At 47.1% G+C, this 26,979-nt stretch overlaps 1 protein-coding gene across 4 annotated transcripts in view; it reads right to left on the bottom strand.

Annotated features, from left to right (window-relative positions):
- The window catches only part of LOC135557643 (protein enabled homolog), a 145,675-nt gene that overhangs the window by 5,404 nt on the left and 113,292 nt on the right, over positions 1 to 26,979 (bottom strand). For 2 of the 4 annotated variants that reach the window (XM_064991115.1, XM_064991117.1), the window contains 7 exons: positions 12,636 to 13,003; positions 7,721 to 8,467; positions 5,567 to 5,883; positions 5,162 to 5,319; positions 4,878 to 4,926; positions 4,235 to 4,289; positions 3,903 to 3,969 (listed from right to left, as the gene is read on the bottom strand). In XM_064991115.1, coding sequence (XP_064847187.1) covers positions 3,903 to 3,969; positions 4,235 to 4,289; positions 4,878 to 4,926; positions 5,162 to 5,319; positions 5,567 to 5,883; positions 7,721 to 8,467; positions 12,636 to 13,003 — 1,761 coding nt within the window. The remainder of the gene's footprint in view (positions 1 to 3,902; positions 3,970 to 4,234; positions 4,290 to 4,877; positions 4,927 to 5,161; positions 5,320 to 5,566; positions 5,884 to 7,720; positions 8,468 to 12,635; positions 13,004 to 26,979) is intronic. The other 2 variants (XM_064991118.1, XM_064991119.1) reach the window with 2 other exon arrangements.

Genomic DNA, 26,979 nt, shown 5'->3' with positions numbered 1-26,979 from the left:
GTTGTCCCACTCCTGGCTGTGTGAAGTTGCTGGATATTGGCAGGAAGTGGAACACGCTGTCGTACACATCGATCCAGAGCATCCCAACCAAACATGCACAACGGGTGACATGTCTGGTGAGTATGCAGGTCATGGAAGAACTGGGACATTTTCAGCATCTAGGAATTGTGTACAGATCCTTGTGACATGGGGCCGTGCATTACCATGCTGAAACATGAGGTGATGGCGGCGGATGAATGGCACAACAATGGGCCTCAGGATCTCGTCACAGTATCTCTGTGCATTCAAATTGCAGCTAATGAAATGCAATTGTGTTCGTTATACGTAGCTTATGCTTGCCCATACCATAACCCTACCACCATGGGGCTCTCTGTTCACAACGTTGACATCAGCAAACCGCTCGCCCACACAACGCCATACACGTGCTGCCACCCTCACAACATGTTGCTGCCACCCCCACAACATGTTGCCGCCACCCTCACAACATGTTGCCGCCACCCCCACAACATGTTGCCGCCACCCCCACAACATGTTGCCGCCACCCCCACAACATGTTGCCGCCACCCCACAACATGTTGCCGCCACCCCCACAACATGTTGCCGCCACCCCCACAACATGTTGCCGCCACCCCCACAACATGTTGCCGCCACCCCCACAACATGTTGCCGCCACCCCCACAACATGTTGCCGCCACCCCCACAACATGTTGCTGCCACCCCAGTGCTTCACGGTTGAGGTGGTGTTCTTCGGGCTTGCAAGCCTCCCCCTTTTTCCTCCAAACAAAACAATGATCATTATGGCCAAACAGTTCTATTTTTGTTTCATCAGACCAGAGGACATTTCTCCAAAAAGTACAATCTTTGTCCCGATGTGCAGTTGCAAACCGTAGACAGATTTTTTTTTTAATGGCGGTTTTGGAGCAGTGGCTTCTTCCTTGCTGAGCAGCCTTTCAGGTTATGTTGATATAGGACTTGTTTTACTGTGGATATAGATACTTTTGTACCTGTTTCCTTCAGCATCTTCACAAGGTCCTTTGCTGTTGTTCTGGGATTGATTTGCACTTTTCGCACCAAAGTAAGTTCATCTCTAGGGGACAGAACGCGTCTCCTTCCTGAGCAGTATGACGGATGTAAGGTCCCATGGTGTTTATACTTGCATACTATTGTCTGTACAGATGAACGTGGTACCTTCAGGCGTTTGGAAATTGCTCCCAGGGATGAACCAGACTTGTGGAGGTCTACCATTTTCTTCTGAGGTCTTGGCTGATTTCTTTTGATTTTCCCATGATGTCAAGCAAAGAGGCACTGAGATTGAAGACAGGCCTTGAAATACATCCACAGGTACACCTCCAATTGACTCAAAGGATGTCAATTAGCCTATAAGAAGCTTCTAAAGCCATGACATAATTTTCTGGAATTTTCCAAGCTGTTTAAAGGCACAGTCAACTTTGTGTATGTAAACTTCTGACCCACTGGAATTGTGATACAGTGAAATAATCTGTCAACAATTGTTGGGAAAATTAATTGTGTCATGCACAAAGTAGATGTCCTAAACGACTTGCCAAAACTACAGTTTGTTAACAAGACATTTGTGGAGTGGTTGAAAAATGAGTTTTAATGACTCCAACCTAAGTGTATGTAAACTTCTGACTTCAACTGTATGTGGCATTGTGTTGTGTGATAAGTGGCCTTTTACAAAGGATAAAATCCTCCCTAACAGCGATGCAAAAAATGTGTGCGCAAAATTTGAGAGAAATACGCTTTTTGTGCATATGGAACATTTCTGGGATCTTTTATTTCAGATCATGAAACATGGGAACAACACTTTACATTGTGTTTATGTTTTTGTTCAGTGTCGATTTAGGGCAAAGTGAACCAGTAAATGAACTATAAAACTGTCCTCTGACTGGAATCACTAGTAGAATAGCTTAATGCCTTAGGTAAAGCCAGACCAAAGCAAACATGTTACACACACACCAGCCATATGAGTTCACACAGCTAACATTGGATAGTTTAGCCCAATTCAAAGACAATCAGGTTGACGTTGTGTGTCAGAGTTCAGAAAGGGCAGCTATAGTTAGAGCATGCACAAACAGTGCAGCAGCCACACTCAGCCATGCATCTCCGCTACTGGATCAGCTGTGACAGGAAACCATTGCCAACAAGAAAATCACCATGGGCTACAACTGCAGGAAATGATTCAAGAAAATGACACACTTTCTGAGTGTGAAACCGGTGAAGAAATGAATTCTGTGAACAGCCAACAGCTTGCCAGGGAGAAAGTGGAAGCCAAGAGAGTAGGAAAGGTGTAACGTTAGGTTACAAGAATGTTAGCTTGTTACGATTCCCAACAGCTGTCTTTCTGTAGTGTGTGTGTGTGTGTGTGTGTGTATGTATGTTTGCGTCGGTATGTCTGCTGTAGTGGTCTCTGGTCCTCTGGCCTCCTCTATAGGTCAGATATGAATACCAGTTTATGGGGGAGGAATTACTTACGCCCATCTGCGAATGCAGGGCTGTGTGGCCTTATCTATGGGGTTCTTCTGAGACAGTTGGCACGGATGTGAATATTCACAGCACTGGGAGGGGTCTCCTCTATCTTGCTCACTATACAGTAGCACACAGCCATAGAGTCAGTGTTGAGTATGTGTGTATACCAAAGCAAAGCAATTGGAAGAGTTTACATGAATTCGTAGATACTTAGATTGGTTCTTCATGTACCTCTTTCCCTACTGTATTTAATTCATTTATTTATTTTGCTCCTTTGCACCCCATTATTTTTATTTCTACATTGCACATTCTTCCATTGCAAATCTACCATTCCAGTGTTTTACTTGCTATATTGTATTTACTTTGCCACCATGGCCTTTTTTTGCCTTAATCTCACCTCATTTGCTCACATCGTATATAGACTTGTTTATACTGTATTATTGACTGTATGTTTGTTTTACTCCATGTGTAACTCTGTGTCGTTGTATGTGTCGAACTGCTTTGCTTTATCTTGGCCAGGTCGCAATTGTAAATGAGAACTTGTTCTCAACTTGCCTACCTGGTTAAATAAAGGAGAAATAAAAATGAATAAACCCACAAACCCAACCCCCCTCCCCAACCCCTTCAAGCACAGCAAATTATACAAAAGGAGTAAAAAGGAGATGTGTCACTACAGGCCTGTATACCTGTTTACCATATCAGAACCCATCTCCATGGTGACACCCGTCTGTGAGAGAGAGACTATCTTTTAAAAGGGCTGTCCTGTAACCCCAGGTCCCCTCCCTAATCAAGCCCACACCAAACATACAGGCTCCAGACAGCAGACTGAGTATAGCTACCAGGGAATCTGGAAAAACAACAGCTACTGATGATACATTGATTTGTTTTCAGTTAACTTTACATTGATAATTTTCTAAGGATCTGATAATTGTCTTTTCCTGCTAATATGCTAAAATGCTAGAACGGCAGCATTCTGTTTTGCACATACTAGAAGTGTATTTCCAGAACACTTTCTCGTCGACAAACCCTCATTTAAATCCCTGCAATTAAACCTGGAATTGTAGGCTTTGATTGACACATGCCAGGAACACTCACTGCTACGGACAGCCTAGCTAGCGGTAGCCTAGATGCAAGCATGTTTTAGTCATGTTATTAACCAGTCATAAACCAGCAAGCCCAGGGGTCGGACCCCAGCAGTGTGACATGCTATGCTCTGTGCTCCTTCTTTAGTCACGTGATGATGAGCGGCAATGCTGAGGCGCTCAGTGATTCAGATAGGGAGAGGATATTTGGACGTAGTCGTGTCTGACCCGGTTATAGCGTTAGACTCAGTAACTATGTACTATAGACATTTGCACATGAAAGCACACGGTTGAAATCTAAGCCCATTTATGGGATGGAATGCTGGTATTTACCTTCCAATGACCGGGGATTTGCTACCATTCATAGTGTTAGTCCTCTCCCAAGGTTTTCTGGGCATGTCTGAGGAGGAAACAAAAAAACGCATTGGACATATTACACTGATAGAACTGAACCACTATCAGGAGACAACAACAAAAATACAAACAAACCACAGACTGAAAAATATGAGCTAAACTACAGACACAAATAGATCTGTCCAACAACATGAACAGCTGGCTAAAACTACCTAGGATCTTGGTGATCTGAATGCGGAAGGTGCATGTTGCTGTTCTGGTCCTTCATATATCTCTGACCACTACAGTCCTGTACTGTATACTATACTCACCAGGTGTACTACAGGCTGACACTTTGGGAGTTGTGTTGCCCTCGCCGCTCTCATCCTATTGGAGAGAAGCACAGGGGTCAGAAGATATAGGTCAGGCAGCTTCAGATAAACAGGTGTGAATATATGACCTGTTTTTAAGTTATAATCCACTAAAGGAAAGCCATTGATCCTCTTTGATGTCACTAATGACCATCAAAGAGAAACGTATGAAGCCCCAAAGACATCCAGAAGAGGGAAAACAAACACCAGGCTACTGAAATATAGATGGGTAAATTATAAGTCACATAATAAGTTGCATGGACTAACTGTGTGTGCATTAATAGTGTTTAACATGTCAGTCAGTCAGCCAGTCCGTCAGCCAGTCCGTCAGCCAGTCCGTCAGCCAGTCCGTCAGCCAGCCAGTCAGCCAGCCAGTCAGCCAGCCCAGCCAGTCAGTCAGTCAGTCAGCCAGTCAGTCAGCCAGTCCGTCAGCCAGCCAGCCCGTCAGCCAGCCAGTCAGCCAGTCAGCCAATCAGCCAGTCCGTCAGCCAGTCCGTCAGCCAGTCCGTCAGCCAGCCAGTCAGCCAGCCAGTCCGTCAGCCAGCCAGCCAGTCAGCCAGCCCAGCCAGCCCAGCCAGTCAGTCAGCCAGTCAGTCATACTCACAGCTCGCTGCTCTGGCTCAGGGGATGATCCCTTCTCTGCAATTCTTCTCCTGAAAAACAATACAGAATATTAAGATATATTCCCTACCTCATAACAGGTTGTACTGTATGCCTAAACAAAAATAATCTAACTTCTAACTTAAAATAATGTTTTGGCTGACCCGACAGCTACATGGTCTGCAAAGATATTGGACTCATGGAATTCACAGATTTATTGTGATATTTCCTCCCCCATCCTCAATATTGTCCTCTCATGTTGTAGATGGGGATGTAATGTAATGTCACCTCCTGGCCAGCAGGGCGCTCATCTCCTCCATCAGCCCCCCGCCTCCAGGTGCTCCACCCAGAGGGCCGTTCCCTCCAGGTTTGGCCCCTGCAGAGCCGGCCAAACCCCCAGCCATGGCTGCAGCCAGAGCAGCTGCGGCATCACCACCACTATCACTCTGAGGGGACAGAGAGAAGGACGTGATAGTGTTGTGGTGGCAGGCCATGTTACAGAGGCACATAACTGGAGGTCAGGTATGGTGGAGTACAGTATATGGTGGAGTGAAGCACAGTTTGGCTACATGATCACTGTGACTGGTGTTGGATAAGCCCCCTATCCTGGGAAGAGGATATGGGATGTGACAAACAGTTTGTGTCTGTGCAAGGGTAGAGATGTTTGTGTTTCTGTGTGTGTTAGCCTCTCACCCTTGGCACTTTACGCAGCTTGGCTCCAGCGAGGGCAGCAGCCAGCCCGGACAGGGGGCGGTCCTCGGACGGGGAGAAGAGACCAGGTGGCAGGGGAGGGGCTGGGGGAGGGGGAGGGTGGGCCTGGCCACCGGGGAGAGGTGGCGGTTCAGGTGGGGAAGGAGGCCCGCCGCTGGTAGGAGTGAGTGTGGGGGGCAAGGGGGAGGGGGGAGGGCCTGGTGGGGCTGGGGGGGCAGCGGCCGTGGGGGTCACAGTGGAACCGGGAGGGAGGGGGGGAGGGGGAGGAGGGGTGGGTATCACAAGAGTCAACGCTGGGTCTGTTTGGGTGTGGGGGGGGGGGGAGGGAGAGAAGAAGAAGAGTAAATGGTCATTATCAAACTTTGGGACAGAAAGAGCAGAGTCAGGAGTTCTCTCCTGATTAGTGTTCTCCTCACACACAAAACTCAGGCTTCCCAAAGTACACATTCTATACCATCAATACTAACATTATCAGGCTTGACCATTTATTGGTCGACTTTATACACGGTATGAACATGCTACATCCACGTGTTGTTTGTCATACAACATGCACATTAGTGAGTTATGGCCTAAATGTATCCATTTGATGGAAGCAAATGGAGACATCCCACACAAACAAGGCAAAAAATGTACACACAAACACAGACGCACAGTGAAAAATGCATTGGACACAGGACCTCGAGCGGTCTAAGTTAGGTCAATGTCTTCATAAGAGCAGCCCGAAACCACTGAACCACATAGAGAAGTATTAACTAATAATTAGCTTGTAGAAAATCATTATGATCATCATCATCATTATGAAATCATTCCTCAACACAGACAGATGATTGGATCAATAAGCCAAAATGGAATGTGCTCCTGTCCATGAGGTTCAGTCCAAGTGGGGGAAATAGTCAGACTGAATCTACATATAAACGCTACTAAAGAGTTACTCAAGGGGGAGTTTTAATACATAAAAATATGGCCCTTTATCAACAAAAACAATATATTGTATCATTAATGCTAACGCAGTATTAGAATTATGTGAATCGGAACATTTTAAACTGCAAAGGTTTTCAGAAAGATTTAAAAGAACTACTATTGAATGAAATGTTATTTCCAATAAAGTTGGTAAGGTAATCCGAGCAATGTGGTTTAGGTTTAGGGAGAATAATAAATAGCTTGTCCTCATTTGACATGCAAATATGTAAATAGAGGATATACTCTATCAGTATACACAGGTTTGGATAACAAATGAATGATACATATCAAATGCAGAGGACACAGATGTGATTTATCTGCTAATACTTCTATTCGGCAGAGAGAGAAATTATAATTGATATATTATTGATTCCAGCTGCGAATCGTACCCTGGATAACTTGTGACACTCTAAAAAACTGCCACTGAGTTTGGCCAATTAAGTCATTTCATAATCGAAATATAACCAAAATTTCTGTTAATATCTCCGCATTATCAACCCTCCCCATCCCCTGAAACGTACAGTAGCATTATGATAACAAACCTAATCAAGTGAACAAGGATGGGAGTAGAAATAAAAGAGCTGTTCAAACGAGTCAACTCTCCACCCCTCAGTCCCTTACTGTTCGTAACACGCATACAATCCTTGATTAACACTGACATGACAAGTGAGGTTGATATGTCATGGCAAAATAAGGTCATCACAAATTGCTGAAAAATAATCATTTAAGGTGAGAAAATAAACAAGCAAAAAAAGAGAAACAATGAGACAATGATCCTTCCCGGACTGGAGTGATCTCTAGATGGATCAGAACCCCCTGTCTGTAAGAGGGCAAACAAACATACACGCCATGCCCAACAACCAGACTCCATTCACACCCACGAGAGATCACCAGACAACTCAAGACCATAAAAGCAACAGCATGGACATGCATGGTATGAGCATTCTGACCAAGGTGAGTCAGACAGACACACATGACCAACGTAGATTGACAAGCACCGACAGACCATTCTCAACAGCCACATAGAACCCAGTCAAAACCACATTAGCCATGCTAGTCACAGCTGCAGCCAGTATTGGCGCCCAGTTGGTTAGGGCAGCCCCCTGCTCCCTGGCACCCCATTAGTGGGTGAGCGGAGGTGGAGGTAGAGAGAGGCTGAGAGAGGTGAGGCCTTACCCTGCTGGGCCAGAGGGTCTGCAGGCTGAGAGGCCTCTGGAGCCACGGAGCAGGAGTCTCCCAGCACAGAGAGGTTTACAGAGAGGTCAGCAGATGCAGGGGGAGCTGTGGAAGGAGAAGGGACAATAGCAGGCTGGGATGAGGGAGAGGACACAAGGGGAGCGATGTGGGAGACGACGGGCGACTGCTGGCAGGACAACGACAGGGAGAGAGGGGGCAGCGGTGGAGGGGGAGGTGGGGTCGGAGGAGGAGGCGGGGTGGGGTTGCTGCTGTTGCCGATGGTGACAGGTGAAGGAGCGGGGAACATGGGGGGCCCGTTGGGGGAGGGAGAGGGGTTTTTCTGTGACAGGGGGCTGGGGGCCGGGATGGCGATGACAGGGCGTGGGCCAGTGGCCTTGCCCGGTGGGCTACTGATCATGACGGGGGGCGAGGGAGGCAGGGGGCTGAAGTTGGTTGCTGACCACACCACTGACTTGGAGGGTGTTGCCGGGGCTGGGGCAGGGGGCGTGGGAGGGACAGGCTGTCGCCTGGGGACTGTGGCGTAGTGGGGCAGGACCGGATGGAAGGCGGAGCCGAGTGAGGTGGCGAATCGGGAGGCAGAGTGTCGTAGAGGCGGGGTGGGGGGTGTTGCAGAGGAGGGTGACGGGGTGGGTGGAGGGTAGTTGGGGGTGGTGGGAGACACAGACGTAGAGGAGGTCTTGGAGGAGTACTCTGGAGGCGGAGGGGTGTAGAGGGTACTTTCAAATGCTACACACATCAGATGGACAGGAGGGGAGAAGCAGCCACCGTGCAGCCACACAAGAGGGAAAGAACACAGAAGAGGAGAGAGAGAAAGGGGAAAACAGAAAGAATAGAGAAGGGGTAAATGAAGCAGGTAACTAGCAGACCTAAATCTCCTTTTTCTTGATGTCTTTCTCTGACAGAAAAGATGCTACTATTAGTACACGGGGTTAGACCAAACCAGAGGCAGACTCTAGAGACAATGTGTCATAGTGTGTACACATGGATAGAGAAGCAGCAGAAAACCATAGATCGTCCATACCAGGACTGGGCAAGCAGAACAGTTGTATTCTATACATTTGGAAGTCAAGGCACCACAATTGAGAGATTTAACCAATTTGGACATGTTTGGTTTCAGTAATTGACTGATTGCGCAGACTCTGGTAGAAACGTATCCCAAGATAATAAAATGCTTCAATATTTGGGTGACTACACAGTTTCAATCACTTGCAATTCTCCATTACCGAGCTTTCTATCAGAATGATACCACTACCATATAGTAATGATTTCAAGCCAGAAACCTTTACTAAAGAAACTATTTTGAATTGACAAGGAGTTTGCATAAAGTCTTACTGAACCACCCAGAAAAAAATCCCATAATAAAGTTTCTCATGGAGCTTTTTAGTCAATACCCCCATCAGTAGTATCCCCTCATCTCTCATATACATAACCAGTGAGGAGAGGTGGGGGTAGTATCACTGGGTGGTCACGTTGCAAGAGTTTGACTGCATGCTCCAAATTAGCCATGCTCTGTTTTGTTGTGGGGCCCCAGCCAGCATAGCCCTAGTGAGCCGGGAGTTAGCCTAGAGTGAGCCTAGAGTGAGCCTAGAGTGAGCCTAGAGTTAGCCTAGTGTTAGCCTAGAGTGAGCCTAGAGTTAGCCTAGAGTGAGCCTAGAGTGAGCCGGGAGTTAGCCTAGAGTGAGCCGGGAGTTAGCCTAGAGTGAGCCTAGAGTGAGCCTAGTGTTAGCCTAGAGTGAGCCTAGAGTGAGCCTAGAGTGAGCCTAGAGTTAGCCTAGAGTTAGCCTAGAGTGAGCCTAGAGTGAGCCGGGAGTTAGCCTAGAGTGAGCCGGGAGTTAGCCTAGAGTGAGCCTAGAGTTAGTCTAGAGTGAGCCTAGAGTGAGCCTAGAGTGAGCCTAGAGTGAGCCTAGAGTGAGCCTAGAGTGAGCCGGGAGTTAGCCTAGAGTTAGCCTAGAGTTAGCCTAGAGTGAGCCTAGAGTTAGCCTAGAGTGAGCCTAGAGTGAGCCTAGTGTTAGCCTAGAGTTAGCCTAGAGTTAGCCTAGAGTGAGCCTAGAGTTAGCCTAGAGTGAGCCTAGAGTGAGCCTAGAGTTAGCCTAGAGTTAGCCTAGAGTTAGCCGGGAGTTAGCCTAGAGTGAGCCTAGAGTGAGCCGGGAGTTAGCCTAGAGTGAGCCTAGAGTTAGTCTAGAGTGAGCCTAGAGTGAGCCTAGAGTGAGCCTAGAGTGAGCCTAGAGTTAGCCTAGAGTTAGCCTAGAGTGAGCCTAGAGTGAGCCTAGAGTGAGCCGGGAGTTAGCCTAGAGTGAGCCTAGAGTGAGCCGGGAGTTAGCCTAGAGTTAGCCTAGAGTTAGCCTAGAGTGAGCCTAGAGTGAGCCTAGAGTGAGCCTAGAGTTAGCCTAGAGTTAGCCTAGAGTGAGCCTAGAGTGAGCCTAGAGTGAGCCTAGAGTTAGCCTAGAGTGAGCCTAGAGTTAGCCTAGAGTGAGCCTAGAGTGAGCCTAGAGTGAGCCTAGAGTTAGCCTAGAGTGAGCCTAGAGTGAGCCTAGAGTGAGCCTAGTGTTAGCCTAGAGTTAGCCTAGTGTGAGCCAAGAGTTAGCCTAGAGTGAGCCTAGAGTGAGCCGGGAGTTAGCCTAGAGTTAGCCTAGAGTGAGCCTAGAGTGAGCCTAGAGTGAGCCTAGAGTGAGCCTAGTGTTAGCCTAGAGTTAGCCTAGAGTGAGCCAAGAGTTAGCCTCGAGGGAGCCTAGAGCTGAGGCCGCTCCCACCATATGTTTACTGAGGGCTAATGCTGCTAATCCTTTGTGTCGGCCTCATTCTGCTCCACTGACCCTCAGTGGTAGGCTGCGCACGCGCACACACACACACACACACACACACACACACACACACACACACACACACACACACACACACACACACACACACACACATACGCCGTATGGGAAGCCTGGGCTCTCGCTGAGAGATGCACTAGGCACACCTCCACACATTACAGCATATAGACACACTCATTCACATATACTCATGTGGTGAATACACACACACACACACACACACACACACACACACACACACACACACACACACACACACACACACACACACACATGAACACGCACCAACATTCTTGTCCTCCATTCCAAACTACTTCACTCTATGTCATGTCACTTTCTTACAGACCACGTCCTGATTGGCTGTTATTGAGTCATTCTGAATGCTCATTGTGTTTCTGATACAACTCCACTAACTGGAAACATTGCTCATGTATGATTCTCCCACCCCATCTCTCTACCACGCCTCTCCTCCTTCTGTTGCTCCAAACAGAAGACTAACTCTTCTCCCAATCCCCCTCCCCCCACTCTCTCTGCCTCTCTCCGCCTCTCTCCCTCTTCTCATTTCTCCACTCCCCTTCCCTCTTGTTCCCCTTTTCATCCCCCTCTCTGGGAGGTTAATGGCCACAGGCAGGCCCCAGCCTTGCTCTGTGATCCCAGAGTAGTAACCCATAAAGACACACACACACACCTCTCACTAAAGCCCAAAATGGACATACACACTAACTCGAGTGGCCTAAAGAAGAGGGAGACCAGTGGAGTGAGGGGCGGGCTTAAAACCACTTTTTAGCAGGGATTTCAATCAGACCGTGAGGAATGGCTGGATTAATGAGGTCGACGCACAAGGAGCTCCTTGTTGTTTCTAATGTGACATGAGACAGACTCTACAGAGTTACAGACACATCAAGAAGCCAATCCGCACATGCCCTACTAGCAGACCCCTCCTCCACAACACCGGGTTGGTTTAAGTGTTCAGTTAGAGGTCGAGCACGGTGATCAACACACAGTGTGACTTCCACAGACATCCAATGGGATACTACACATACTATGAATGCAACTGGAAATCCAACCCAAAGTTTTTGCGAGGCTATGTACATTCGCACACTTCAAAAGCACCCCAAATGTTAACATGCAGTGCAACATTAATGATGGTGTTTGTCTTGTCATGTCCTGTGGAAATTGTGTCGTGTACACATTTATTGCACAAAATGCCAGGAAAAATGAATTCTACTCGACACCATAATGCCTTAGACATGTTCATGGTAATGTTAATATGATGGCCCCTCCCCCTGGGTAGGCAGGCAGCATGTTAGCCTTGTCGATGCATTCTTAGCCTCTGACTAACATGGAGAATCTAGCCCAGCTAATGTGATGAGTGTGGCACTGAACCATGCCAACACTGTCCCCCCGCTGGCTTAATATATAGCAGCAATGACCATCTCTCATCCTTGATCCTCCCCCAACCAACTCCTAGAACCTGAGTCCCTCACCTGCCTATGCTTTGCTGGGCAGGCTGGCTAGGGTAGCCTACTATCCACCAACACATACAGTAGACATAGCCATCCCTGGTCAAAAAGTAGGAAGAGAGGGGGGAATGTGTGTGTGTGTGTGTGCGCGTGTTTGCTTGCTCGCTGAGACAACACAAACACTCCCCCCCATGCCCTAGGGCCACTCAAGCTGTTCCCCGTGCCCGTCCAACACACAGGCATATGGGCAGAGAGAGATTGGAGAGGAGCCTGGCTACAAGTCACATGAAGTAACGAGAGGCCAGGGATGGCTGAGTAATAGTCAACGTTCGCTTCAGACTCCAGTTAAATGCCACGCTGGGATTTTACACCCAAGACGGCTCTTTGGAAGAACTACTGCTAAAGGAAGTGAGAGCTAAACCCGCTCACCTGTTGGTGACTATTCTGATCTGGCATCTTGTTCGGTCCTGTGACTTCAGTGTCTATTGTTCTACCTTGCTCTGTCCTGGACATCAGATGTTGGTGTGTGTAAATGTGTAAGTATGTGCATGCATGTGTGTGTGAGTGTTTAAGGTGTGTGTAAGTGGTCAATAAAAAGCCTTGGCTACTCACTGGCGTTGGAGATGTGTCTCCCTCTCTCCCAGTCCAACTGCTCGCTGTCCAACTGCTGCTCCTGCCGCATCTCGTTCTCCATCCTCTCCCTCTCCTGCTTCTCTCTCTCCATCAGCTCCCTCTCTCTCTCCGCCCTCTCTCTCTCCAGCTGCTCTCTCTCCTTCTCCTGACGCTCGCGCTCCAGGCGATCCCGTTCAGTGCGCTCCCTCTCGGAGCGCTCCCGCTCTCGCTCCTGGCGCTCCCGGTCCTGGCGTTCACGTTCACGCTCCCTCTCCTGCATCTCACGCTCCAGCCGTTCCCTCTCCTGGCGCTCCCGCTCCAGTCGCTCCCGCTCCACCTCCTTCAGCCGCTGCAGCTCCAGCAGCTGCCTGCCAAGGGAAGAGAGGAGAGAAGAGTAGGTGAGGAGGAGAGAGAAGACACCAGAGGGGTGAGGAAAGAGGAGATACAAGAGGGAGGAAGAGAACAGGTTTGATGAGGAGCGATGGGAAAGGAGCTCATATAGTGCAGGAAAGAGGGAGAGATGAGCAAAGGGAGGAGAAGAAGAACAGAGAGACCAAAGATGGGGGAAAAAACAGAGTGGAGAAGATGAGCCAACGAGGCTTTGACCTGGTTTTCCACGCTGGCCTAACGCACCATGCAGACCCACAGGCAGCGCTGTCACTCGGACAGGCCTTCTTGTTATCATTATATAAGCTTGTTGTCATTATGTAATTACTGTACAAGACAAGCCGTTACGCAATCACAGCGAGCTCTGCACATTTCTGTTGTTAAACACAACAACGTAGCTCGTCTGCTTCTGGCTACATCCTCTCTTTCTGTACTGATACGGAGAGAATCTGTAGGAAATTACAATAGAACAAGGCATCTGTATCCAGCGTGTACTTATGGTCTGCATAACAATGACCAAGAACACTGTACGTAAACACATTCAATATCAGCTTGTTCAAGTCCAACCAAACACATAGCTGCAGAGGTCTGATATGAACTCATGATTGGGAATGATGTGTTTCTACAGGCACAGACAGTGAGCTCCAAAACGTATTGGGACAGTGACACCTGTGTTGTTGTTTTGGCTCTGGACTCCAGCACTTTTGAAACGATACAATGACTATGAAGTAAGTGCAGAATGTCAGCTATGATTTGAGGATATTGACATTCATATCAGGTGAAACTATTTAGAAATTACACCACTTTTTTGTGCATAGTCCACCCCCCCCCCCCCCCCCCCCATGTTAGGATGGATAAATTCACTTCTATGATTGTTAAAGTAGTCAAAAGTGTATTATTTGGACCTATGTTCCTAGCACACGATGACTACATCAAGCATGTGACTCTACACACTTGCTGGATGCATTTCCTGTTTGTTTTGGTTGTGTTTCTGATTATTTGGTGCCCAATAGAAATGAATGGTGAGTTTATTTTGTGTCACTTTTATTGTAAGTAAAAATAGAAATGTTTCTAAACACTTCTACATTCATGTGGATGTTACCATGACTACCGATCATCCTGAATGAATCGTGAATGACGATGAGTGAGAATTTTAGAGGCATAAATATCAAACCAACTCCAAAAAATGCTAACCTCCCCTGTTATTGTAATGGTGAGAGGTTAGCATGTCTTGGGGGTATGATATAAAATGCTAACCTCCCCTGTTATTGTAATGGTGAGAGGTTAGCATGTCTTGGGGGTATGATATAAAATGCTAACCTCCCCTGTTATTGTAATGGTGAGAGGTTAGCATGTCTTGGGGGTATGATATAAAATGCTAACCTCCCCTGTTATTGTAATGGTGAGAGGTTAGCATGTCTTGGGGGTATGATATAAAATGCTAACCTGCCCTGTTATTGTAATGGTGAGAGGTTAGCATGTCTTGGGGGTATGATATAAAATGCTAACCTGCCCTGTTATTGTAATGGTGAGAGGTTAGCATGTCTTGGGGTATGATATAAAATGCTAACCTGCCCTGTTTTTATAATGGTGAGAGGTTAGCATGTCTTGGGGGTATGATATAAAATGCTAACCTCCCCTGTTATTATAATGGTGAGAGGTTAGCATGTCTTGGGGGTATGATATAAAATGCTAACCTGCCCTGTTATTGTAATGGTGAGAGGTTAGCATGTCTTGGGGTATGATATAAAATGCTAACCTGCCCTGTTATTATAATGGTGAGAGGTTAGCATGTCTTGGGGGTATGATATAAAATGCTAACCTCCCCTGTTATTATAATGGTGAGAGGTTAGCATGTCTTGGGGGTATGATATAAAATGCTAACCTCCCCTGTTATTATAATGGTGAGAGGTTAGCATGTCTTGGGGGTATGATATAAAATGCTAACCTGCCCTGTTATTGTAATGGTGAGAGGTTAGCATGTCTTGGGGGTATGATATAAAATGCTAACCTCCCCTGTTATTGTGATGGTGAGAGGTTAGCATGTCTTGGGGGTATGATATAAAATGCTAACCTCCCCTGTTATTATAATGGTGAGAGGTTAGCATGTCTTGGGGGTATGATATAAAATGCTAACCTCCCCTGTTATTATAATGGTGAGAGGTTAGCATGTCTTGGGGGTATGATATAAAATGCTAACCTCCCCTGTTATTATAATGGTGAGAGGTTAGCATGTCTTGGGGGTATGATGTTTGTGCGTCTGTAACTTTCTCACTCATTATTATTCACGATTCATTCAGGACCATCCACATCAATGTAGGAGTGTTTAGAAACAAATTCTATTCTTATTCACAATAAAAGTGACTCCAAAATGACGCAATACATGATTTACCATTCATTTGTATTGGCCACAAAATGATCTGAAACACAACCAAAACAAACAGCAAATGCATCCAACAAGTTTGTAGAGTCGCTATGTGCACAGGTAAGATCAGGGATATTGCCTCTGCGTATTGAAACAGGTCAGATCAGGGATATTGCCTCTGCGTATTGAAACAGGTCAGATCAGGGATATTGCCTCTGCGTATTGAAACAGGTCAGATCAGGGATATTGCCTCTGCGTATTGAAGCAGGTCAGATCAGGGATATTGCCTCTGCGTATTGAAACAGGTCAGATCAGGGATATTGCCTCTGCGTATTGAAACAGGTCAGATCAGGAATATTGCCTCTGCGTATTGAAACAGGTCAGATCAGGGATATTGCCTCTGCGTATTGAAGCAGGTCAGATCAGTGATATTGCCTCTGCGTATTGAAACAGGTCAGATCAGGGATATTGCCTCTGCGTATTGAAACAGGTCAGATCAGGGATATTGTCTCTGTGTATTGAAACAGATTAGATCAGGGATATTGCCTCTGCGTATTGAAGCAGGTCAGATCAGGGATATTGCCTCTGCGTATTGAAGCAGGTCAGATCAGGGATATTGCCTCTGCGTGTTGAAACAGGTCAGATCAGGGATATTGTCTCTGTGTATTGAAACAGGTCAGATCAGGGATATTGTCTCTGTGTATTGAAACAGATTAGATCAGGGATATTGCCTCTGCGTATTGAAGCAGGTCAGATCAGGGATATTGCCTCTGCGTATTGAAGCAGGTCAGATCAGGGATATTGCCTCTGCGTATTGAAACAGGTCAGATCAGGGATATTGCCTCTGCGTATTGAAGCAGGTCAGATCAGGGATATTGCCTCTGCGTATTGAAGCAGGTCAGATCAGGGATATTGCCTCTGCGTATTGAAGCAGGTCAGATCAGGGATATTGCCTCTGCGTGTTGAAACAGTATTGTGATTAAATGGGAGAGGAAAGACTATGCATCTATTGGGCTAAGGCACTGCATCTCAGTGCAAGAGACGTCACTACAGTTCCTGATTCGTATCCAGGCTGTATCACATCTGGCTGTGATTGGGAGCCCATAGAGTGGCGCACAATTGGACCAGAATCGTCCGGGTTTGGCCGGGGTAGGCCGTCATTGTAAATAAGGATATGTTCTTAAGTGACTTGCCTAGTTAAATGAAGGTTACATTTTTTTAAATTGTGACCTCTAAGAAATAGAGAATGAAACTAATTTGATCCTCTTTTCCCCTTCCTACCACGGTATATGCTTGCTCTTACTCCAGAAAGCACACCAGATATTCACTGGCATTATGTGGCTGAGCGAGGAGGAGAAACTGAAATGTTTTTTTTTTGTCCATTGTGTATTTCCGTTTGCAGAATATTGCAGAATATAACAGGGCTACCTATAACTAAATAAGAAAATATTTAGCGTCTATGTGGTAAAAGGTACATATGTATATAGATTGTGTACAGGCTTGTCTCCCACATGAATATTCTATGTGGTAAATGGTACATACGTATATAGATTGTGTACAGGCTTGTCTCCCACATGAATATATTATAATATTCTATGTGGTAAATGGTACATATGTATATAGATTGTGTACAGGCTTGTCTCCCACATGAATCTTCTATGTGGTAAATGGTACATATGTATATAGATTGTGTACAGGCTTGTCTCCCACATGAATCTTCTATGTGGTAAATGGTACGTGTGTATATAGATTGTGTATAGGCTTGTCTCCCACATGAATCTTCTGTTTTGTGCCAGACTGGGTTCAAATGCCTTCTGCATCTTTATATGTTATATTATATGTTATGTAGAGTACCAGTCAAAAGTTTGGACACCTACTCATTCCAGGGTTTTTCTTTATTTTGACTATTTCCTACATTGTAGAGTAATAGTGATGACATCACAACTGTGAAATAACACATATGGAATCATGTAGTAACCAAAAAAGTGTTTCATAAATCAACATATATGTTACATTTGAGTTTCTTCAAAGTAGCCACCCTTTGCCTCGATGACAGCTTTGCACACTCTTGGCATTCTCTCAACCAGCTTCACCTGGAATGCTTTTCCAACAGCCTTGAAGAATCTCAAATATAAAATATATTTTGATTTGTTTAACACTTTTTTGGTTACTACATGATTCCATGTGTGTTATTTTCATAGTTTTGATAGTTATTCTACATTGTAGAAAATAGTAAAAATAAAGAAAAACCCTGGAATGAGTAGGTGTGTCCAAACTTTTGACTGGTACTGTATGTATGTATGTATGTATGTATGTATGTATGTATGTATGTATGTATGTATGTATGTATGTATGTATGTATGTATGTATGTATGTATGTATGCATGCATGCGTATGTATGTATGTATGTATGTATGCATATGTATGTATGTATGCATGCATATGTATGCATGCATATGTATGCATATGTATGCATGTATGTATGTTTGTATGTATGCATATGTATGCATGTATGTATGTATGTATGTATGTGTGTGTGTGTGTGCGTGCGTGCGTACGTGCATGCGTGCATGTATGTATGCATGTATGTAAATGTTTTACTGCTCTAGGATTATTATTGTTTGGATAACCTTATTTACTATTATGTATTGATTTTTTAGCTTAAATTGTTTCACTCTTTATGTGATGAGTACTGCAGAGAACACCGGAAGAAGAATTATCACAGTGAACTATTGTAATGTTTGTTTATTTGTCAATTAATCCCATTGGGGATGGGTTGCCAACTGGAGATTTGACACGAAAATAAAATTATATTCATTCCGTCAGTCACAAGCTTGATGTAATCATAGCGTGCAAGGAATATGAGACTAAAAACTGTTTACTACTTTAATACATAAGTGAATTTGTCCCAATACTTTTGGTTCCCTAGAATGGGGAGACTGTGTACAAAAAGTGTTGTAATTTCTAAATGGTTCACCCGATATGGCAATACCCTCAAATTAAAGCTGCAATTTAACCTCATTGTATCATTTGAAATCCAAAGTGCTGGAGTACAGAGCCAAAACAACAACAAATGTGTCACTGTCCCAATACTTTTGGAGCTCACTGTATCTCACCACTAGAGGGCAGCATTCTCCAATAAAAGGTGAGGCAGGCTGCCTCCTGGCATAGTCTACTGTAGCTAACTGTGTTGTAGTAGAGTCAGGCTCCAAACCATTTCACAGACTGTTCTCTCTCTCCTCATATCTCTGCCATGGAGGCTGTGACTGATGTACCTTGCCATTCTGTGGGGCTTCATCTGCCTCAGCCAGGCCTCTGTCCAACATTACCCAGAATGTCATAATGATACTGGAGAACCCTATCAATCTCCTGTACATACAGACCGCTACAGCTCAGTGTTGAGGTGTGGAGAGGACAGATGGATGTCGCTGATATCAGGGAGTGTGTGTAATGTCAATGATGTGGGGGTTGGGGGGGGGGGGTTGAAACATCTTGGATTTGGTCACAATTTGGATCATACACTGAGTGTATAAAACCTCAGGAACACTTTCCTAGTATTGAGTTACACCACCTTTTGCCCTCAGAACAGCCTCAACACGTCGGAGCATGGACTCTACAAGGTGTCAAAATCGTTCCACAGAGATGCTGGCTCATGTTGACACCAATGCTTCCCACAGTTAGCCGGATGTCCTTTGGGTGGTGGACCATTCTTTAAACACACGGGAAACTGTTGAGCATGAAAAACCCAGCAGCGTTGTAGTTCTTGACACAAACCGGTGCGCCTGGCACCTACTACCATAACCCATTCAATGGCACTTAAATCTTTTGCCTTGCCCATTCACCCTTTGAATGACACACATATACAATTAATGTCTGAATTGTCTCAAGGCTTAAAAAGAGCAGGTGTTTTGTACACTCAGTGTACAGTATGTGCCAACCTGATTCCATTACCTGTCTTGACCAAATGTCAAGGAAAGAACTCCACTGGCATGACAAAATAATCTGTGGTGCTTTATTTCGAGTTATAAACAGGGTGGTTCGAGCCCTGAATGCTGATTGGCTGACAGCCATGGTATATCAGACAGTATGACAAAACTGTTCTAATTACGTTGGTAACCAGTTTATAATAGCAATAAGGCACCTCTGGGGTTTGTGGTATATGGCCAATATACCATGGCTAAGGGCTGTATCCAGGCTCTCTGCCATGCGTCATACATAAGAACAGCCCTTAGCCGTGGTATATTGGCCATATACCACACCTCCTCTGGCCTTATTGCTTAAACGAACGGTACGCATGACCTTTTCCCTCAGACAATTGTTCCCTCCCCTCTCTTGTTGCTGTAAACCAAACCCAGTTCGGGTTGAATCACCAGCTCAACGTGGGTCCTATCTGGTGTGACGTCACATCTCCCCTTCTCTCCATCTGGCCTGGACCTATCTAAATCACACACACTTGTTCTGCAATGATGATGTCACAAACAGACACCCGCCCCGCCCCCTCCCTCCCTCCAGGTACGCCTCCTGAATCCCACCTGTCACCACCTGTTACAGGCCAGCTTGTCATTGAACCCCTCCTACATCTCTGGCTCTGCATCCCCTGGTAAGGCAACATCAGGTCTCCACACGCCCTTCAGAGAGGAACATGATGGGAACCAATTGCTTCCATGTCCATTATAGGCCTGGAGGAGAATGATGTCAGACCACCTGGGGTGTAAACAACCTACGATACACCTGTTCATGAAAAAAAGCCCCCCCTCCCCGCCCACCTGCCCCTGAACTACTCATGCAGCACATTATCCACCCAGCGATACCCAGTAGAATAGGACTCATCTGTAGCTGAATCTGTTCTACACTATGTGCTGAGAGAAGCAGTGAGACCAGTCAGAGTGGAAGCTGGACATCAGTAAACCCTCAATGTGCCAACTCAGGGAACTGCAGGATCAATCAATCCACAATGACTTAATGGACTCCAGTGACCTAAGGCAGGGGATTTAATGGAAGGCAAACCTCTCCTCTTTTCCTGATGGAGCTCTAAAAAGCCTTGAAATGCCTAACATTGACTGAAATGATGACCCTTGACTAATATCACCAGTGACATATAATCCATCATTAACATACATAGTTTAGGAACCACATGAGAATGATTTGAATGTTACTTAAGACTAAAGCCATAGCTAGTTTTACAGGGACAGTATTACAGGGACAGTATTACAGGGACAGTTTTACAGGGACAGTATTACAGGGACAGTATTACAGAGACAGTATTACAGGGACAGTATTACAGGGACAGTATTACAGGGACAGTATTACAGGGACAGTATTACAGGGACAGTATTACAGGGACAGTATTACAGGGACAGTATTACAGGGACAGTTTTACAGGGACAGTATTACAGGGACAGTATTACAGGGACAGTATTACAGGGACAGTTTTACAGGGACAGTTTTACAGGGACAGTTTTACAGGGACAGTATTACAGGGACAGTATTACAGGGACAGTATTACAGGGACAGTATTACAGGGACAGTATTACAGGGACAGTATTACAGGGACAGTATTACAGGGACAGTATTACAGGGACAGTTTTACAGGGACAGTATTACAGGGACAGTTTTACAGGGACAGTATTACAGGGACAGTATTACAGGGACAGTATTACAGGGACAGTATTACAGGGACAGTTTTACAGGGACAGTATTACAGGGACAGTTTTACAGGGACAGTATTACAGGGACAGTATTACAGGGACAGTATTTCAGGGACAGTATTTCAGGGACAGTATTACAGGGACAGTATTACAGAGACAGTATTACAGGGACAGTATTACAGGGACAGTATTACAGGGACAGTATTACAGGGACAGTTTTACAGGGACAGTATTACAGGGACAGTATTACAGGGACAGTATTACAGGGACAGTATTACAGGGACAGTATTACAGGGACAGTATTACAGGGACAGTTTTACAGGGACAGTATTACAGGGACAGTATTACAGGGACAGTATTACAGGGACAGTATTACAGGGACAGTTTTACAGGGACAGTATTACAGGGACAGTATTACAGGGACAGTATTACAGGGACAGTATTACAGGGACAGTATTACAGGGACAGTATTACAGGGACAGTATTACAGGGACAGTATTACAGGGACAGTATTACAGGGACAGTTTTACAGGGACAGTATTACAGGGACAGTATTACAGGGACAGTATTACAGGGACAGTATTACAGGGACAGTTTTACAGGGACAGTATTACAGGGACAGTATTACAGGGACAGTATTACAGGGACAGTATTACAGGGACAGTATTACAGGGACAGTTTTACAGGGACAGTATTACAGGGACAGTATTACAGGGACAGTATTACAGGGACAGTATTACAGGGACAGTATTACAGGGACAGTATTACAGGGACAGTATTACAGGGACAGTATTACAGGGACAGTTTTACAGGGACAGTTTTACAGGCTGCGGCTCCAATCCATTCTGTAGGCTGGATTAGCCAGAGGAAGAGAGGAAGTCAGAGTCAGCTGGTGGATATCCTCTCTCTCCCAGGACCAGTGTGGAGGAGGCTGAGAAGGCTTTGACTCGCTGTCGCCTCAGCAAGGCTTCCCTCAGTACCACTGACCCCATTCTACATATTCACCAGTCTCACTCTACAAGGTGTCCTCATATCACACTGCACTGTCACCGAACCGTAGCTATGCCCAGCAGGCTCCCAGAGGAAGGCCCAACTCCTCTCTCCTGGAGCACTTCATAATGACAGCCTCATTACAGTAAGAAAGGGAGTATTGAGAGCAGAGGACTACTGTTCCAGTTTAGTCCTCATCTCCCTCTCCCCTCCCTCCTTTAACCTCAACACCCTCCTCCCTCACCACCTCCCTCTCCCCTCCCACCCTTAACCTCAACACCCTCCTCCCTCACCATCTCCCTCTCCCCTCCCTCCCTTAACCTCAACACCCTCCTCCCTCACCTCCTCCCTCTCCCCTCCCTCCCTTAACCTCAACACCCTCCTCCCTCTCCCCTTCCTCCCTTTACCTCAACACCCTCCTCCCTCACCTCCTCCCTCTCCCCTCCCTCCCTTAACCTCAACACCCTCCTCCCTCACCTCCTCCCTCTCCCCTCCCTCCCTTTACCTCAACACCCTCCTCCCTCACCTCCTCTCCCCCCTCCCTCCCTCAACCTCAACACCCTCCTCCCTCACCTCCTCTCTCTCCCCTCCCTCCCTCAACCCCCCCTCCCTCACCTCCTCCCTCTCCACTCCCTCCCTCAACCTCAACACCCTCCTCCCTCTCCCATCCTTCCTCCCTCACCTCCTCCCCCATCTCCCATCCCTCCCTCCCTCCCTCCCTCAACTTCAACACCCTCCTCCCTCACCTACTCCCTCTCCTCTCCACTCCCTCCCTCAACCTCAACACCCTCCTCCCTCTCCCCTCCCTCCCTCAACCTCAACACCCTCCTCCCTCACCTCCCCCCTCTCCCCTCCCTCCCTCAACCTCAACACCCTCCTCTCTCACCTCCTCCCTCTCCCCTCCCTCCCTCCCTCACCTCCTCCCTCCCTTAACCTCAACACCCTCCACCCTCACCTCCTCCCTCTCCCCTCCCTCCCTCCCTCCCTCAACCTCAACCCCCTCCTCCCTCACCTCCTCCCTCTCCCTCACGGAGTTAATTAAAGAGAGCAGGAGTGAGGAGTGCCCTACTGTTCAATAAGCGCTGGGCCACTAGAGTACGAGGCTCAAAGGACCATTCCCAGGTGTGTCTCTATAGGATAACATCCCCTGATCACCACAGTGATATAGGTACAGTAGAGAGTACAGCAGAGAGTCTACTGTATAATGTAGTGAGATAAGGAGTGCTCTAGAGATTAGCATATACTCCACCCAGGGGCAGTCTGGGAGGGGTAGGTTGGTAGCTCCACCAACTAGATGATCGTCAAACTGTGACAGGAGTGCTGACAGGCTACTGGAGACCACTGCACAAGCCTTTAAACACCACGATAAAAAAATATACGAGGGGCGGCAGTGATATCTAATATAAGAATGTCAGAGGTTACATTTGGCAGGATGCTGTTGAGAGCAGCAGGAAGGGTTTATTACGCAACACCACTAGAAAGACAGACAGGGTTGGAGAAGGTCAATGGGGGATAATGCACCTGTCGTGCAATATCCCAATGACCCATCATATATGGGGAGTAGTTACAGCATACAAAAAACAGAGGTCAACTGTATAGGAATAGCCTAATACCAGGGGATAGTGTATGGTACATTTTCATGCTACACACTCTATATAAAACAAGACTTGCTTCACCATAAAGGGACTACGTTTTACAAGCATTTGATTAACTTGAGTTATAGTGGCATGACATTCCATCTGTCCACAGCCATGGATCAGACTAATTCCCTACAGCGTATATTTATTTATTTTTTATGTGCAATGCTATCTGACACGTACTGCATTCCCTGGCATACGAGATCATAACATTCCTACACAACACGCATGGAGAACAGTTCAAATAAGCACCAGGGTGAGGGAAAGAAAATAAATAACCTCGGATGAATTCAGGTTCAACTGTACAGTATCTCCCTGTGTGGGGATAATTGTGAACATTTGAAATATAGTTTAAATCAAATCAAATAAGCACCAGGTCTCATCCTGTCGGTCAGGAGAGATGGCGTGGAGAGAGGGAAGGAGAGCGGGAGATGGAGGGGAGAGAGGGAAGGAGAGGGGAGAGAGGGAAGGAGAGGGGGAGATGGAGGGGAGAGAGGGAAGGAGAGGGGAGAGAGGGAAGGAGAGGGGGAGATGGAGGGGAGAGGGGAAGGAGAGGGGAGAGAGGGAAGGAGAGGGGGAGATGGAGGGGAGAGAGGAAGGAGAGGGGAGAGAGGGAAGGAGAGGGGGAGATGGAGGGGAGAGAGGAAGGAGAGGGAGAGAGGGAAGGAGAGGGGGAGATGGAGGGAGAGAGGGAATGAGAGGGGAGAGAGGGAAGGAGAGGGGGAGATGGAGGGGAGAGAGGGAAGGATTGGGGAGATGGAGGGGAGGGAGGGAAGGAGAGGGGAGAGAGGGAAGGAGAGGGGGAGGTGGAGGGAGAGAGGGAAGGAGAGGGGAGATGGATGGGGAGAGAGGGAAGGAGAGGGGGAGATGGAGGGGAGAGAGGGAAGGAGAGGGGAGAGAGGGAAGGAGAGGGGAGAGAGGGAAGGAGAGGGGGAGATGGAGGGGAGTGAGGGAAGGAGAGGGGGAGAGAGGGAAGGAGAGGGGGAGATGGAGGGGAGAGAGGGAAGGAGAGGGGAGAGAGGGAAGGAGAGGGGGAGATGGAGGGAGAGAGGGAAGGCGAGGGGGAGATGGAGGGGAGAGAGGGAAGGAGAGGGGGGAGAGGGAAGGAGAGGGGGAGATGGAGGGGAGAGAGGGAAGGAGAGGGGGAGATGGAGGGGAGAGAGGGAAGGAGAGGGGGAGAGAGGGAAGGAGAGGGGGAGATGGAGGGGAGAGAGGGAATGAGAGGGGAGAGAGGGAAGGAGAGGGGGAGATGGAGGGGAGAGAGGGAAGGATTGGGGAGATGGAGGGGAGGGAGGGAAGGAGAGGGGAGAGAGGGAAGGAGAGGGGGAGGTGGAGGGGAGAGAGGGAAGGAGAGGGGAGATGGAGGGGAGAGAGGGAAGGAGAGGGGGAGATGGAGGGGAGAGAGGGAAGGAGAGGGGAGAGAGGGAAGGAGAGGGGAGAGAGGGAAGGAGAGGGGGAGATGGAGGGGAGTGAGGGAAGGAGAGGGGAGAGAGGGAAGGAGAGGGGGAGATGGAGGGGAGAGAGGGAAGGAGAGGGGAGAGAGGGAAGGAGAGGGGGAGATGGAGGGGAGAGAGGGAAGGCGAGGGGGAGATGGAGGGAGAGAGGGAAGGAGAGGGGGAGAGGGAAGGAGAGGGGGAGATGGAGGGGAGAGAGGGAAGGAGAGGGGGAGATGGAGGGGAGAGAGGGAAGGAGAGGGGAGAGAGGGAAGGAGAGGGGGAGATGGAGGGGAGAGAGGGAACGAGAGGGGAGAGAGGGAAGGAGAGGGGGAGATGGAGGGGAGAGAGGGAAGGATTGGGGAGATGGAGGGGAGGGAGGGAGGGAAGGAGAGGGGAGAGAGGGAAGGAAGGAGAGGGGGAGGTGGAGGGGAGAGAGGGAAGGAGAGGGGGAGATGGAGGGGAGAGAGGGAAGGAGAGGGGGAGATGGAGGGGAGAGAGGGAAGGAGAGGGGGGAGAGGGAAGGAGAGGGGAGATAGGGAAGGAGAGGGGGAGATGGAGGGGAGAGAGGGAAGGAGAGGGGAGAGAGGGAAGGAGAGGGGGAGATGGAGGGGAGAGAGGGAAGGAGAGGGGAGAGAGGGAAGGCGAGGGGGAGATGGAGGGGAGAGAGGGAAGGCGAGGGGGAGATGGAGGGGAGAGAGGGAAGGCGAGGGTGAGATGGAGGGGAGAGAGGGAAGGAGGGGGGAGATGGAGGGGAGTTAAGACGGAGAAGCTGAGATGGGCGGACTGCCTGCCATTCGCCAAGGGGACAGCGATTCGTTTACATCCTGTGTAGCTTTCAAGGGAGGGACGTCATGTTGGAGCAATGTTCTCTTTGAGTTAAACATGGATATTCTGAAGCAGTAAGGTCATCAGCCTTCTCAGATGAGGGATCATTAAGAAAACAGAGATGTCAGTTTGAGTACTAGTGTATAATGTACCCATTAGCTGAATGACCAAGTTCATTCCAATATAGAAGCTTTTTGGGATATGACAACTATATCTCTCAGACTGTTGAACCATACAATGTATTATCATAGTGGTCTAAAACGGAGAATTAACAATACAATGTATTATCATAGTGGTCTAAAACGGAGAATTAACAATACAATGTATTATCATAGTGGGCTAAAATGGAGAATTAACAATACAATGTATTATCATAGTGGTCTAAAATGGAGAATTAACAATACAATGTATTATCATAGTGGGCTAAAACGGAGAATTAACAATACAATGTATTATCATAGTGGGCTAAAATGGAGAATTAACAATACAATGTATTATCATAGTGGGCTAAAATGGAGAATTAACAATACAATGTATTATCATAGTGGGCTAAAATGGAGAATTAACAATACAATGTATTATCTTGTGGGCTAAAATGGAGAATTAACAATGAATCTCAGTCTTGCTGAGAGAGAAGGCAGCTCCCTGCAGGTCCTATTGAATAGAAGAATGGAACCAGATGAGAAATGATCAAAGGATGCCTCAACACACAAACACAGAATTTCCCTCACTTTCTCACAGGAGACCAACATACACAACGAGCCCAGTGGAAAAAGGCTGGATTTGTCTTGGACTTTGCCTCTCTCCCACTTTAGGGAATGAAGGCTTCAAAGATGTGAAAAACCTTGCTGATCCATTTACTGGCGTCCCAGTTCCCGACATGCGTTGCCTGGGGAACGGTTGCTAAGGGAGTGTAGGCGGAACATGGCCTGAATCCGAACATTTTCCAACAACTTACTACTATTGACAAAAAAAACAAAAAAAAGAAGCTTGGTCTCTATTTTACAAGAAAAAAAGAATCACAAATGTGTTTGACAAATGACCTATTTTGACAGT

Source organism: Oncorhynchus masou, chromosome 16 (genome assembly GCF_036934945.1).
Source record: "Oncorhynchus masou masou isolate Uvic2021 chromosome 16, UVic_Omas_1.1, whole genome shotgun sequence".
NCBI classification, from domain to species: domain Eukaryota; kingdom Metazoa; phylum Chordata; class Actinopteri; order Salmoniformes; family Salmonidae; genus Oncorhynchus; species Oncorhynchus masou.
The sequence above is the reverse complement of the archived record's forward strand: the minus strand, read 5'-3'. Positions and strand labels throughout refer to the sequence as shown.